Here is a 15,213-nt window from a genome sequence, read left to right as displayed (position 1 = left end):
AGAAACCACCTTTGTATGTACATGATGCTATCCTACAACTTTGGGCTATCATCCTGACTCAGCCTCCCAGATGGTTAGATTACAGGCATGTTTTAAAACTGATGAAACTAAATTGTGAAAACAGAAAAACAGAAGCGATTTATAGGGGACACTGATTGGGAAGTGGTTTGTGTAAATGAGCCATCCACCCCAATTGGGAGATTCTAGGTGGGAGAGGGGGAGCTGCACCCTGACCACACCCCCAGCCCCTCACTGGGGAATTCTAGGTGGGGCTCCATCCTTGACCCCCACCCCCAAGCCCTCAGTGGGGGATTCTAGGCAAGAGTATCTGGCTCATGTCACTGACCATGATGTCTCCACAGCTCTGGATATTAGAGTTGGTATTAGAATGGCCCGTGTTTTCCTTATGTATAAGACAAGTTTGTGGAAGTCAGGGATTGGCATCAGGTATCTTTTTTGGTCACACTCAAGCACATTACCATTGGACCATCTCTCCTGCTCCCGAGTTTTGCTATTTTGAGCCAGGGTCTCCTGTAGCCCAGGCCAGCTTCAAACTAACTTCGTAGCCAAGGGTGAACTTGAACTCCTAATCCTCTGGTCTCTAGGTCAAGGAGATCAGACATGGACGTGCTTGGCAGGTGGTGTTCAGTCTGCTGCACTGACCTCCTCTTCACCTCACAGAATGTGCAGGGAAGGGAAATGGGCAGCAGGTCCCTCCTGGTCCTCTGCCAGGGTGGATCCATGGCTGGGAAAGGAACAAACACACCATCTGCCTGGTCTCTGATGCATGTAAAATTTATTAAAGCAATACTGAACCCCAGGGTTTGAGGAACACTGGACACTCAGCCTTCAGCCACTTTCTCATCTGAAATGATTTTCACATCCCTGCTGTCCACCCTGTCATGGAGGCGGGCTTCTTGGATCAGGTATCAGGGTCTGTTAGGAAAGCGCTTGCTATTGTAGGTCATGACATAGTAAAGGGACCAGAATGCAGTATCACCATGACCTGATGTCTGTCAAGACAAGGTCTTACCTAGCTTAGGCTATAACTGAGTTTGCTATGCAGCATCTGGCTTTGAATTCTTTCTTTCTTTCTTTCTTTCTTTCTTTCTTTCTTTCTTTCTTTCTTTCTTTTTTTTTCCTGAGGCAGGGTTTCTCTTTGTAGTTTTGGAGTCTGTACTGGAGCTAGCTCTTGTAGACCAGGCTGATCTTGAACTCAAGAGATCTGCCTGCCTCTGCCTCCTGAGTGCTGGGATTAAAGGCATGCACCACCACTGCCCAGCTGGCTTTGAATTCTAGATCTTCCAGTTTCTACTGTCACAGTGCTGGCATAGGATGACAGGCATGTGCCATCACTACTAGTTATCCTGATTTTTTTTTTTTTAGGGAAAAAATTTTTCTAGAACATTCTAGAAAAAATTTTCCAGTAACATTCTAGAATTTTTTTTTTTTTTTTTTTTTTTTTTTTTTGCTTTAAAAGACTGATGGGAAGAGGTTAAATACTTCTTCAGACTCAGGGTAGGTGAGGACTTGGTGTGCAACAGGACTTTTGGGAAAAGCTGACTGGAGCCAGCTGCGGGCCCTGACCCCTATCCCTGCTTCTCCTCTTCCAGGGGTTTCTCAGTGATTCCAGGAGCAAAGGGGCCCACCAGCCATGTGACTGGAGTGTTCTGGGCCACGTACTCCACAGTGTGGTCGAGGGCCTCCCGGGCTCTGGCTATGCGCTCTCGAGTCTGGGCAAGAACACCTGCTGTGAGGTCCTGGAAGGAATGGATGCCAGAGAAGGTGGCCTGAAGATCCTCAACCTGGCTGCGGGCCTGCTGGGCCTGCTCCCTGATGTGGCCAGGCAGGCCCTGGATGCTGGCCCCCAGGGCCACACACGTGCTTTGCAGCTGCTGGGTGATGTCCCTCAACATGCTGAGTGCCCGGGCCTCCACCTGCTGGAAGGAGAGAGTGGGGATGGGGTGAGGGCCAGCAGGGGGACAGCCCAGCATCAGGGACTCCCCTCAGGCTCCTATAACCAGGGAGACACTGGAAGATGCCTAGAATCTAGACTCATCGTCGAACACAAAAGCTACTAGGAGGGGACAGAAGCCAAACAGAAAAAAATTAAAAAGCAGCTGGGCAGTGATTGATTCACGCCTTTAATCCCAGGCAGGCGGATCTCTCTGAGTTCGAGGCCAACCTGGTCTACAGAGCCAATTCCAGGACAGGCTCCAAAGCAATACAGAGAAACCCTGTCTCAAAAAAGAAAAAAAGAAAAAAACAACAAAAATACAAACCCCAAATCAAACCACAATGTGGACACTAAGAGACCAGATGTGATGGCCATACAGCTGTGATCTCAAAACAAAACCAAACAACCCTCCATAGCAATTTTAAAAATACAAAAATTAAAAACCAAAGCCAAAAATGCCAGGTGGTGGTGGTCCACGCCTTTAATCTCAGCACTTGGGAGGCAGAGGCAGGTGGATCTCTCTGAGTTCCAGACCAACCTGGGCTAGAGAGAGAGTTCCAGGACAGCCACTGCTACATAGTGAGGTCCTTGAGAAACCAAGATAGAAAAAAAGCCAAAACAGAATCATGTAAAGCCTGGATTCTGTGGTCACCCCTGGGACAGGAAGCACAGAGTGCACAGAGCAGGGTATGCAGACGGACACAGGGATCCCGGTGCCCAGCAGGTACCTCTGGTTTAGCTGCATCCTTTTCTGCATCTTGGGGCTTCTTCTGGTTCCAGCTGAGCCACATGTGGTGTAGCTTCTCCTGCCCCTCCCCCAGCCTCTGGTCCATGCCCTGTTTCACCGATTCCATCTGCGGTCCAGAGAAAAGGGTGGGGGTTGTGTCAAAGGGAGCACTCCTCTGTCCCAGATGTTGGGCTCCAGCCAGTTGGGGACAACAGGAACGGGGATATTCTTCATTTACATTTTTTTTTCTTTTCTAGCTAGCCTGGAATTCACTATGTAGACCAGGCTGGCCTCTGCCTGGATGAAAGGCTCTGCCAAGGAGTCCCACACCTTTGCTTCTGCCCTTGGGCAATGCTGAGGATGGACCCTGCTCCACCAGCAACCACCGTCAGTCAGTTTCACAGGGAATATGACAGAAGAGTGCCTTAGCTGATCTCGGGACCCAGCGACCAGCATCCCTAGCTGCCAGGAAAGTAGAGAAAGCCTGTGCCCTGCCCCACACACCCTGGAACCGTCTAGATAATGACACTGGGTTCACTATCAAAGCCTGCAACTCCTCTCACAAGGTTGTACAATGAATGTGTCTGGTTCAGCTGCACAGATTGTGTACTTTGCTACACAGCCTGAGCTGACTCATACACTATGGTGTATGAAGCCAGCCCAGGGGAACTAGCCCAGCCCACCTGCTATGAGGTAAGATAGGAAGGTGGCCCCAGCCTTGGTCACACCCCGACTCTCACCAGGCTGAGTGCATGCGTGAGCTGCTGCAGTGCCTCATGGGCATTCTGCCTAGCGCTGCGCAGCTTGCCCAGTGAATGTTCATAGGCGTGGTTGCGCAGCCGTTCTGACAGCGAGCCCAGCCGGACGAAGTAGTTCCTTTCTTGTCTCTGCTGCTGCAGTGAGGCCAGGTCTGAGCCCTCTGGGGATGTGGCAATCAGGGCTGTGGGCACAGAGGGGGAGAATGCTCAAGCTCACACTGCCTGGTGCATGCCCTGTGTCGAGGGTTGAGAACCCGAGGCAGGAGGCTTGCAGGTCTCTGGCAACCCAAGCTACAGGAGCCCCCATCTCAGAATAAAAAGCAAAACAAAGTTCATTCCCAGGACTTGGCCAGCAAGATGGCTGAGCAGGCCAAGATGCGTGCTGCCAAGCCTGAGAAACCAAGTTCAATCCGTGGAAGTTGTGCTCTAGACACTTGAAATACACTTAGCACAGGCATACTTCATATGATTAAAGTGAAATATATTTTTAAAAAATTGAAAAGCACAAGCTTTTAAGCCCAGCACCAGGGAGGAGTATTGTGGAATAGAATATTTGTTTAGCTATGTAGAAATGTGTTGCATTTGTTTGTGTTGAAGAAAATTGTTTAACTATGTAAAGATGTGCTGCTGTTTCACCTTGCCTGCCTAAGGCACCTGACTGGTGTAATACAAAGCTGAAAAGCCAACTGCTAGGCAGTAGAGGGACAGGCCGGGCTGGCAGGCAGAGAGAATAAGGAGGAGGAGGAATCTAGGCTCAAGAGAGAAATGTCAGAGAAAGAGAGGGAGATGTGCTGGGACAGCCAGCAGACACAGAGAAGCAGGAAAGTAGACTTACAGAATGAAAAAAAGGTAAAAAGCCCCAAGGCAAAATGTAGATGAACAGAAACAGGTTAATATAAGTTATAAGATCCAGTGGGACAAGCCTAAACTAAGGCTGAGAATTCATAATTAATAATAAGCTTCCATGTTATGGCTTGGGGGCTGTTGGTCCAAGAAAGCCTGCCACAGAGAAGGAGACGGGAGGATGGACCCCCAGGGCTCCTCCGGACAGCCAGCCTAGCCAAATCTGTGAGCCCCAGGTCACTGACACCCTGTAAAAAACAACGGGAAGAATGGCCTTGGGCAGACAGAGGCCAACCTGTGGCCTTAGCACAGGCACTCAAAGGCCTTTGTGGGTTTTGTTTGTTTTTTGAGACATCTCATCAAACTCATAGACATACACCTGCCTCTGCCTGGAAAGTGCTGGGATTAAAGGTGTGTGTACTCACACTAGGCAAAATCCTATATTCTGAAAAAAAAAAATCCCCTTCTCATTTCCCCTTACACAGTAGATTTTTCAAAAGAAAATGGTTACATTTTGTCCAGGCCAGATGGTTTATAGCAGTTCTCTTGGAAGCTGGGGGCTGCACCCAGGGAAGTGAAAGCAGCCTGGTGCTTTTAGCCAAGGCAAGGACAGGAAGCCATGGGCAGAGAGTAGCATGACACAGGGAGGGTCAGGCTTTGTGTCCCTGGAAGACAGGCAGTTCAATTGGTCTGAACTGGAAAGGGTGGGAAAAGACTCAGGCTGGTCTCCACCTCCTGAGTGCTGGGTCTACTGGTCTGTGCCACCATGCTTGGCTATGTTGTGCTGGGGATGGAACCCAGGGCCCTGTGTGTGCTAGGTGAATGCTCTACCCACAGCCCCAGATTGAAGCTAATTCTATATTTGAGACAGGGTCGTGCTATGTAGCCCATGCTGGCCTAGAAATTCTCCATCTTCCTGCCTCAGCCTCCCAAGTACTGGGGTGACACTTTGCTTGGGTTACAAAACTAGCTCCCACAAGTATCTACTATTCCCTACCTGGCGTTACCCACAAGCCACCTGGGTCCTATAGGACACATGTCCTCATCAGGTATGCATCTGCAAGGGCAGTTGTTAAAACCAAGGCTGCTCAGACAGGAGCAGCCTCCACAGAGCCTCTGGTTCCTGTTCATACATTGCACCCCACCCTCTGACAGGCTGGTGTCTGTACTGGGGATAGGTCTCCCCCACAGAGGGTCACTGTTCGCTGGGAGTGAATGCTGCTCTGGCTTTACATGGCTATGTGCCAGTCAAAACCCATGGAGCTGCAGGCTCCTGGACAGCCAAGGAGGAACCAAGACCACTAAGGAAGCCAGGAAGCACCTGTCTAACCCAGTACTTGGGAGTTGGAGACAAGGGGATCATCCTTGAACCAAGAAATAGCTCAGTAGGTAAAAGCTTTTTGTCAAGCCTAACTTAGTTTGATTCCTGGAACCTACATGGTGGATGGACAGAATCCGCCAGGGGACCTGGAGGGCTGTGGGCAGAGGAGGGTGGCAGTTGTGGGGAGGACCAAGCGTAGGCACTGAGGCCTGAGGATACTCACCCAGCTCTGCATCCGTCAGGGGCAGGCGGTTGTCCGCCCAGGCCTCTGATTTTACCAGCATTGAGTCCACTCCACCAATCACCATTTGTCCCACTCGGGAGCCCAGGACCGACTGGACACCGCTGGTCACTGCTGACTTTGTCATGTCCATGGTGCTCTGCACAGCCCCCCGAGTCACATCCACTGCCCCGGTTACCCGGGTGGCCACTGTGTCCTTTGCACTGGTCACTGAGCTGGATACTATTTCTTTGGCTCCAGATACTGTAGATGACACCAGTTCCTTAGTGTCTGCTAGAACCTGCAGGACAGGACATGTCAGCCAGAGAGGGGTCATTCAAGCCCCTGTGTGGTTAAGACTTCATAGCTGGGGCAATGTGGCACTGGGGAGGCAGGTGGATTTCTGTGAATTGGATTCCAGCTTGGTCGACACAGTGAACTCCAGGTCAGCCAAGGCTACCTGCAGGACAGGACATGTCAGCCAGAGAGGGGTCGTTCAAGCCCCTGTGTGGTTAAGACTTCATACCTGGGGCAATGTGGCACTGGGGAGGCAGGTGGATTTCTGTGAATTGGATTCCAGCTTGGTCGACACAGTGAACTCCAGGTCAGCCAAGGCTACTATCTCAAAAAAGACTTCAAAGCACAGTATTGTTCCAAATTCAAACCACACCAAGCTGTGTGGACTCAGGCAAGTCACTCAACCTCTCTGTGTCTTTGCTTTTTATTTGAAGGTGATCCTGGCTGAACCTATATCCTTCCCAATTTGTTAAAATTTTTAAAAAGATTTATATTACTTTTATTTAAGTTGTACATCTATATAGGTGTATGTTCTCTGTTGTGCACGTGCCCTCGGAGGCCAGCTGGAGTCACAGCAGTTGTGAGCTATCTGGGTAATGGGAACTGAACTCAGGCCCTATGGAAGAACAACAAACACTCAATCACTGAGCCATTCCTCTAGTCTCTTAATTAATAAGTACCTTAAATTTCGTTTTACATTTGTGTGTGTGCCACAGCAACATGTAGGACTCAGTTCTCTCCCATCTGTGGGTCCTGGGGCTAGAACTCGGGTCCTCAGGCTTGGGTGAGGTCACCTTTACTCACTGAACTATCTTGGCCCCCCTTTTTTTTTTAAAATTTTTTGGCCCTATTTCTTCTTCCTCCTCCTCCTCCTCCTTCTCCTCCTCCTCCTCCTCCTCCTTCTTCTGCTTCTTCTTTATTTATTTATTTATTTATTTATTTATTTATTTATTTTGGTCTTTCAAGACAGCGTTTCTCTTGTAGACCAGGCTGGCCTCGAAATCACAGAGATCCGCCTGCCTCTGCCTCCCAAGTGCTGGGATTAAAGGCGTGCGCCACCAATGCCCGGCAGCCCTATTTATTCTTGACATAGGATATCCCAGGCTGCTCCAACCCAAAACTCACTGTGTAGCTGCAGCTTATGTACTAGGATCAGGTTGGCCACCAGCTGGTCCCATGTGGCTCAAAGGTAAAATGACCTCCCCATCACCCAGAACATGAAATACAGCTCAGCCTCTCCCAAATGCAAAGTCCAGAGCCACAGTACTGTCTCTGTGGCATGAATCAGGAGACTCTAACCCTGAAGTGCTCCCTTCAATAATGGAAGGGAGCACTGTGAAGGATACCTCTAAGCAGATCTGTGTCCGGAGAAAAAAGTGCTGGCAATGATAGAGAGAGGACTGCTGGGAGGTCTCCAGCTGTGACTACAGCCAGATGTGGGGCCAGATGTGCACTTCTGTGCAGAAGTGAAGACCTGTTCTGGGGTTGACACTATTCCTGGACATGGCATATGAGGAGGGGACCAGCCCACAAGAACGAGAACGAAATGTGTCCCCTTCGGAAAGTGGCTATGCAGTACTTGATTCAGAGGCCAGACAGGAATGGGGGCTAGCTGGAGCACCTGCCTAGAATCCCCCAGTGAGGGGCAAGGGGCATGGTCAGTGAGTACACAGAACATTCAAGTCAGCTTGGGCTATCTAAGAAAGACCCTGTTGCCTGGTGATGGTGGCACACACCTTTGATGCCAGCACTCAGAGGCAGAGGCAGGCGGATCTCTGTGAGTTCAAGACCAGTCTGGTTTTCAGCGTGAGGGACAGGACAGGCTCCAAAGCTACACAGAGAAACCCTGTCTTGAAAGAACAAACAAAAACAAAAACCAAAAAACAACACACAAAAAATCTCACTCATTTGGATTTGGTTAATGGATGCTCTGGGGATCAGAGAGCTGAGTTTCTGTTTCAGCTAAGAACAGCTCATCAGGCGAGCGTTGGTGGCGCACACCTTTAATCCTGGGAAGCAGAGGCAGGTGGATCTCCGTGATTTCGAGACCAGTCTGAGCTACAAGAGCTAGTTCTAGGACAGCCTCCAAAAAGTCACAGAGAAACCCTGTCTTGAAAAACCAAAAATCAAAAATCTTAAAAAAAAAAAAAAAAAAAAAAAAAAGGCGGTGTTGGTGGCACACTTTAATCCCAGCACTCAGGACAGAGGCAGGCAGATCTCTGTGAGTTCCAGAAACAAGAGCTAGTTCCAAGACAGTCTCCAAAGCCACAGAGAAACCTGCCTCAAAAAAAAAAAAAAAAAAAAAAGTTTAAATGGGCTGGAGAGATGGCTCAGAGGTTAAGAGCACTGCTGCTCTTCCAGAGGTCCTGAGTTCAATTCCCAGCAACCACATGGTGGCTCACAACCATCCGTTATGAGATCTGGTGCCCTCTTCTGGTGTGCAGATATACATGGAAGCAGAATGTTGTATACATAATAAAAATAAACAAAATCTTAAAAAAAAGAAAAACCAAAAACCAAACCAAAAAACCAGTTCATCAAAGGTCCTGGGGCAGGCTCTAATGGCTGCATCTGCTGTAGCCTTGTCCCCCGCCTTCTTGGGTTTAGGTTCCTTCCTAAAGGCTTACAACTGTTTCTAAAGGTGTGTACCCCCATCAAATGGTGCATGGTGCTTGAGAGGACAGATGATACTGAGTGCCCTTTGCTCTGGGTTCAGTGGGATCCAGATGGTATTCTGACTGGATGTGGCCAAACTTCAAGACCTTTCTGCCCAATGTGGGTGGGAACAGTAAGGACTGTCATCTGCGTGTTGAATATAAAGCATGGACTTGGAGGGTCCAGGCAGGGCCTCAAGACAGAGTCAATTGACCTAGCACTGACCTTCTCAGTCGGCTGTTGGAGGATGGGCAGGCTCTCCTGCAATCTGTCCAGCCCTCGGTGCGCGTACTCGCTGGCCGAAGCAACTGCAGGGCACAAGAGAAAACACACCCACTGTAAGTGCCCTTCAGAGGTGGGGAGAGCCACCTAGAGCCAGTTTCAGAGAAACTGAGGAGTCACCCCCCTCCAAAAATGGCCATGAGAAGCATTCTCCACACCCTGGGGTCCTCAACTCACTCTGGGGCTCCAGCTTGGACAAGATGGGCTGTGCCCCACTGACCGCAGCCGCAGTGAGGGTCTTGACGCCTTTCTCAGCCACATCACACACGGTCCTCACATGGGGGTATCGGTCCTTGGTGGAGGTGTATGCTGCGCTCACCATCTCACACGTGGAGCTGATGAGAGGCAGGCTGGCCATGCGGTCCACCACGCTGGGCTGAGGGCAGGAGACTGGGCTAGGAGCTCGGGACGCCCACAGGCCTGCTCTCATTTTGGGGGAGCAGGCCAGCAGGGCTCCATCATGCCTAGTAAAAACAACTGCACAAGGCAGGAACCTGAAGGTTCCATCACGTGCTTCTGGTGGCTTACTTGTTTGAGCATCAGACTGGCCACCCAGGACAGACTCAGGCAGTGCCATGACAAAGGAACCCCATTTCTTTTGTTTTCTTTCTTTCTTTCTTTCTTTTTTTTTTTTTTTTTTTTGATTTTTCAAGACAGAGTTTCTCTGTGTAGCTTTGGAGTCTCTCCTGGAACTCGCTCTAGAGACCAGGCTGGTCTCGAACTCACAGAGATCTGCCTGCCTCTGCCTCCCCAGTGTTGGGATTAAATGCATGCGCCACCAACGCCCGGCGGAACCCCATTTTTGTTAGTGCACTGGTGTGCCACATAACAGGCCCTATGTTACAATAAATCTTTCCGCCAAAAGTCCTGAGCGCAAGCGCCACGTGTGAGCTTTACGCCAGCCGCCCGCCCGAGTTAGGCCCAAATGAATACACAGAAACTTGTATTAGGTACAATGCTGCTTGGCCAATGACTAGGATTCTCATCTGTTAGCTCAGTCTTAATTATCATAAATCTATATATTTTATAAGACTTATCTTATCGGACTGCCTTGTTGGCATCCCTCCTTGTGGATCACATTGTGCTGCTGGAGCCCTATGTTCCATCCCCAACCCTAGAAACTTGGGGGCCATGGCACATGATGTCATTCAGCATAGACCGGAACCTCAAGGGTTCTATTATGACTGTGGTATCCTGGGCTACATTGTGAATTGGAGGTCATCCTGGGTTAAACGACAGTCTCAGAGACACAGAGAGATGGGGAAAGAGAGTTGGGGAGAGACAGAGAGATGGGAGGCAGAGAAGCATGTAAAAGGAATTCAAAATCATCCTTGGCCATATAGTGAGTTTGAGGCTAGCCTGTGCTACATGAGACCCTGTATTGAAAGGAGACAAAGGATGAAGGGTTAGGCATAGGTGTCTAATCCCCAGCATTCAGAAGGCAGAGGTAGGGGCAATCTCTGGAAGTTCCATGATAGCCTGGGCTACATAGTGAGACCCTGTCTCAAGCTAAAAGAAAAAAAAAAAGAAAATGAAGGAAGGAAGGAGGCAGACCTCCAGACTTCTCTCCTGGCTGCCCCTCCCAGACCCCAGCAGTCTGCCACAGAGAACTCTCAGAAGTTGCAGGGCTCCCTGCAACTCAGGCCCCTCACCTGTGGGACAGGTTCTTCCACAGCAGCCTGGGCTTCAGCAGGAGCATCTGTCCCATTGCTAGACATGGTTTCAGCAGCAGGTGCTTCAAGCAAAAGAGAGTCAAATGACAGCCTGCTCCATGAACACAGGAAGCAGGGTTGATCTATGAACCTTCAGCTCTCTCAGAGCCCTGTCACTGATTCAGAAGGTCCAAAGTGGAGCCTAGCTCACCACAGCTCCTTCCCAACCCCTGACCCTTTTGGTGCTGGAGAGCCAAGCCACTGCCCCAGGCACTCAGCAAAGCTGCACCCTTGACCACTCCCCCAGCCCTGCACAGGGGGAGGAGGGGTGCTCCACCCTCACCACACCCCCAACCTCTAACTTTAGAACTCCTAACTCCTGATGGTTGTGACAGGGTTCCCAGGTCTTTTTAATTCCAGCACTCGGGAGCACTGGCAGGCAGATTTCTGTGAGTCCCAGGCCAACCTGGTCTGCAGAGTTAAACCCCCTGTCTCTAAATAAATAAATAAATCTTATATTTATATTTTGGTTTTATGTGCATGCAGTAGCCAGAGTGCAGGAGAGGGTGTCAGGTCCCCTGGGACTGGAGTTAGGTGGTATGAGGCACCTGAGTGCATGCTGGTAACCGAACCTGGATCCCCTGAAGGAGCAGTGATCGCCCTAACCACTGAGTCAGCTCTCCGGCCTGATTTTATCTTCACATAGATGTTAGAAGATCTGGGAAAATGGGGAGACTAAGGACAGGTTTCAGATAGAGGATGGGGGTAGAAGGTGGGTCCCTGATTTTTATTATTATTATTATTTGTTTTTCAAGACAGGGTTTCTCTGTGTAGCTTCTCCACTTGCTCTGGAGACCAGGCTGGCTTCAAACTCAGAGATCTGCCTGCCTCTGCCTCCCGAGTGTTGGGATTAAAGGTGTGCACCACCAACACCGGGCCGGGTCCCTGAATTTTAGGCCAGGTAAGTAATCCTATTCAAAAACCAGGGGCTGGGGTTAGTGGGCAGAGCTGGCATACCCCAGTGATGCTACCAAAACCACACAAACCAGGAGTGGTGGCACACACCTGTCACCCCAGCACTTAGGAGGAAGGTCAGGACTTCAAGGTCATCCTCAACTATATCATGAATTAATTCTAGGACAGTCTGGGCTACATAAGACCTTGTCTCAAAAAATAGTTTTGAACCAATGAGACCACATCAGAGGGAAACTCGAGTCTCAGCTCATTGAAAGCAGAATCAGGATAGGCCATGCTGTCTCCACCAGCACCATTGACTCATATCCACACTGAGTCTAAAGGTTGCCCCTAATTCAGACCCTGGTGCCCCAGAAAATTTTGATGTGACAGGTCTGAACCCAGTAACTCCAGAACACAGATTCTGTTTTGGAGTGTGTGTGTATACACAATGTTTGAGGTGGTTCCCTGGGGTCTTATCACATGTTAGGTAAGCGCTGACCACTGAGCGACACCCCCAGCCCTCTTTCTGTTTCATTTTCTACATTTTATTTATTGTTTATCATGTGTCTATGTTAGTGTATGCTTGCCATTGTGTGCCTATATGGAAGTCACAAGATAACCTGTAGGGGTAGTTTTTCTCATTCCACCATGAATTTTGGAGGTCAAACTCAGGTATCGATCTCTGCCAACTCACTAGCCCCTGATCCTGACTCTGGAGACCCCTGGAAGGAGCTCAGAGGGCTCAACTCCTTGGGAAGCTTGCTTGCCATTATCTATAGCTCAGACTCTCTGGTGGATTGGATGGTGGCGTCTGTCAGATGCTCAATAAACCGGTCTGGCATACCGCAGCCTAACTGCTGATAGTGAAGGCTGCAACTTCCGGTTTGTGATAAAGGTTTCCCAACAGAGCAGTCAGGTGATGAGGGTCATGCTTCAAGTCTTGTGATCACCACTTAAGCCAGGTTACTGTCGCCTTACCTGGTGGGCAGCAAAGCCTAATTGACCCCTTTGAAGTCAGTCAGACACTCCTGGAGCCCCCCACCCCAAGCAAAGGGTGGCCACTGTAGATAAGCACTTTCTTAGTTCTTGGGGGTCTGTGACCTCTGTAGAGCTGGCTCCAGCTGCCAGGAACTGACCGACCCTCTCACACCCCGCCCACAAGATTACTTTCTCTGCTGAGAAAGCCAGAGAAGCCCCCAGGGTCAAAGACTGCTGCGTGTAGCCAGGACTTTGAAGTGGTCAAGGAAGTCTTTCTGCCTGGTTTAGTGACAATGCTGTCATCTCAGCATTACTGGTGGAGGCAGGGGGATGGCAAGTTCCAGGCCATCCTAGTTTACAGAACAGGCCCATTTCCAAAACCAATTACCAAAACAGAAACAAAAGACTGAATCAGAGATTCCAAGCGAGGGCTGCACCAGGCCCAGGGTGGAACAAGCCTGGCTTTATGCAAGGGTCCCTCCCCCTACACTCCCCACCCTACACCCGCTCTAGGTCGGGACCAGTGCTGGGCTGGTAAAACTATTTACAACCGAAGCAGCAGGATTGATTGATTACTCTGAAGGACAGGAGACTCGGTACCGGGAAAGGAAGGTGGAGTTGCAGGCCAGGAAGCGTGGGACGTGCGTTTGAGCACAACTCTTAACTCTGGAGACCCAGGACGGTAGAAGCCACCTTCCTTGACACTCAGGAACTCATTCCCCACCTCCAAAGTCCCAGGGTGGCCAGGCCAAGCAAGAGTTGCAAGTGCTGCAACAGTTGCAGCCTCCGGCAAAAGTTACTCTCCTATAAAAGTGGAATTTCCTAGCGTGCAGAGATTTGGGAGCCTCTGACCCTCCCAGGAAAGCCTCGTGTCTCCCTCCTCCCCAGGGGAGCCCCAAGATCGACCCTGGGCCCCCCAACTCTCACCAGAGTCCTCAGGTTGTCGAGGCAGGGAAACCGAGCCCTCCCAAAGTCAGTTCGGATCTGCCCTGGAGGGGCGGGGCGGCCCTGTGGATCCCGTGGGGGAGGAGCTTGAGAGTGACGGGACAGAGGACCAATAAGAGGGCCCTGTGACTTAGTCCCGCCCACTTACCCACCTTTCTCAGGAGCCCCAGACCAGGTTGCCTGTTAGTTGAGTCCTCAAAAGACCTAAAGTTCTGGTCTTTTATGGAAGGGGGAAGGAAAGCCTGTCTAACGTCCTTTCCTGAGAGTTTAGGGGATCCTGGCATCCTTCATGTTTCCATGTTTCAAAGAAGGTTGTGGATCCAGGGATAGCTGCGACATCTTCAGATACGCCAAGTGATAGTCTCCATCCGAACTCTGGGAATCAATAGCCAGGAGTATACACAACCTCGATAGGGCCCTAAATGAAAGCTTGCTCTCTCAGCCAGCCTGAGGCGCTCACCGTGCCGAGGCCTTCTGGTGGGCGAGGTGGGCGCTGAGGCCCAGGAGATGGCTGGCCACCGTGGTTCCTGGACTCCTGTATCAAGCAGTCCCTGAGGCTGCCCGCCTTCCTGAAATCTTTCTCCCGTTGTCTGTAAGCCAAGGGGTTAACCTCAGACGGCCTCAGGGTGACCCTATGTGCTGCTCCCCAATCCCTCAGGTCTCCAGTGGGGGGGAAATGTGCATAGGCGCTTGCAACTGCTCATGCGCCAACGTGAGCCCAACCTGGGGAGGACCCACCTTTACTGAGGTACCTCCAATCTTTCCTGACTTCTTCCCCGGACCTCCTTTTTCTGGGTTGCCTTGATGACTGAATTCCTCTTCTTCCTGTTTCCACTGAACAGTGATGCCTTCACAGGGGCGGAAGACGGATGGGGCACGCTGCCGCTGGTGACGCCCTGACCCACACAGCGCCCCTTCGCTCTGTGCCTTCATGGCATGGCGCCCTTCCCTCTGTGGCCTCCACCCCGATGATGCACTTCCCCCTGTGCCAGCGAGGGTGTCCCTTTCCTCTGTGACTTAGCAGGCATGTACCATTAACTCTGGGCCTGGCCTGTGGTTCATTGGCTGTGTATATAGGCATTCAACACCTACTGTATACCAAGGTTCTGCAGGGTAGCCCTGGGGACATAGTCTGGACCCTCTTGGCTTGGTAGCACTCAGTCCAGTGCGATGACAGGCTGGCAGGATAGCATTAAGACTTAGGAGGGTTGAGCGGTGGTGGCACACACCTATAATCGCAGCACTCAGGAGGCAGAGGTAGGCGGATCTCTGTGATTTCGAGGCCAGCCTGGTCTACAGAGCCAGTTCCAGGACAGGATCCAAAAGCTACACATAAACCTGTTTGAACCCCTCCCCCCCCAAAAAAAAAGACTTTAGGGGAACAGTCAGAGCTACATAGTGAATCTGTCTCAAAAACAAATAAAACAATAATTGCTAGAGTTAATTCAAGAAATATTTAAAAATTGAGGTCAGACAAGAAGAGCACTCAGGCGTCATGTCTCTCTACCACATGGTGCCTGGGGATTGAACTCAGATCTTCAGAACTGGCAGCAAGCTCCCTTCCTCACTGATCCATCTTGCTGGCCTCCAAGGAACTTTTACTTTGTCTCACTGAGGCCAT

General features: G+C 50.5%; 1 protein-coding gene across 1 annotated transcript; it reads right to left on the bottom strand.

Moving 5' to 3' along the window:
- Positions 1 to 777: 777 nt before the first annotated feature.
- On the bottom strand, positions 778 to 13,666 carry Plin3 (perilipin 3). Its single transcript, XM_027416864.2, has 8 exons — positions 13,575 to 13,666; positions 10,713 to 10,795; positions 9,238 to 9,436; positions 9,004 to 9,086; positions 5,830 to 6,127; positions 3,425 to 3,624; positions 2,686 to 2,811; positions 778 to 1,940 (listed from the first exon to the last, which is right to left on the bottom strand). The coding sequence occupies exons 2-8, from the start codon at positions 10,776 to 10,778 to the stop codon at positions 1,590 to 1,592; spliced, it is 1,323 nt and encodes a 440-aa protein (XP_027272665.1). The 5' UTR covers positions 10,779 to 10,795; positions 13,575 to 13,666; the 3' UTR covers positions 778 to 1,589.
- Between the last annotated feature and the right edge of the window lie 1,547 nt (positions 13,667 to 15,213).

The sequence above is a fragment of the Cricetulus griseus genome, chromosome 5 (assembly GCF_003668045.3).
Source record: "Cricetulus griseus strain 17A/GY chromosome 5, alternate assembly CriGri-PICRH-1.0, whole genome shotgun sequence".
NCBI classification, from domain to species: domain Eukaryota; kingdom Metazoa; phylum Chordata; class Mammalia; order Rodentia; family Cricetidae; genus Cricetulus; species Cricetulus griseus.
The sequence above is the reverse complement of the archived record's forward strand: the minus strand, read 5'-3'. Positions and strand labels throughout refer to the sequence as shown.

Bases quoted from the DNA above. Each gene is read 5' to 3' on its own strand.
- Plin3 (XM_027416864.2), bottom strand. From the start codon at position 10,778: ATGTCTAGCAATGGGACAGATGCTCCTGCTGAAGCCCAGGCTGCTGTG. The intron at 6,128-9,003 runs GTCAGTGCTAGG...CCTGTCCTGCAG, and splicing joins TCCAACAGCCGACTGAGAAG to GTTCTAGCAGACACTAAGGA. The intron at 2,812-3,424 runs GTGAGAGTCGGG...TCTGGACCGCAG, and splicing joins TCACGCATGCACTCAGCCTG to ATGGAATCGGTGAAACAGGG.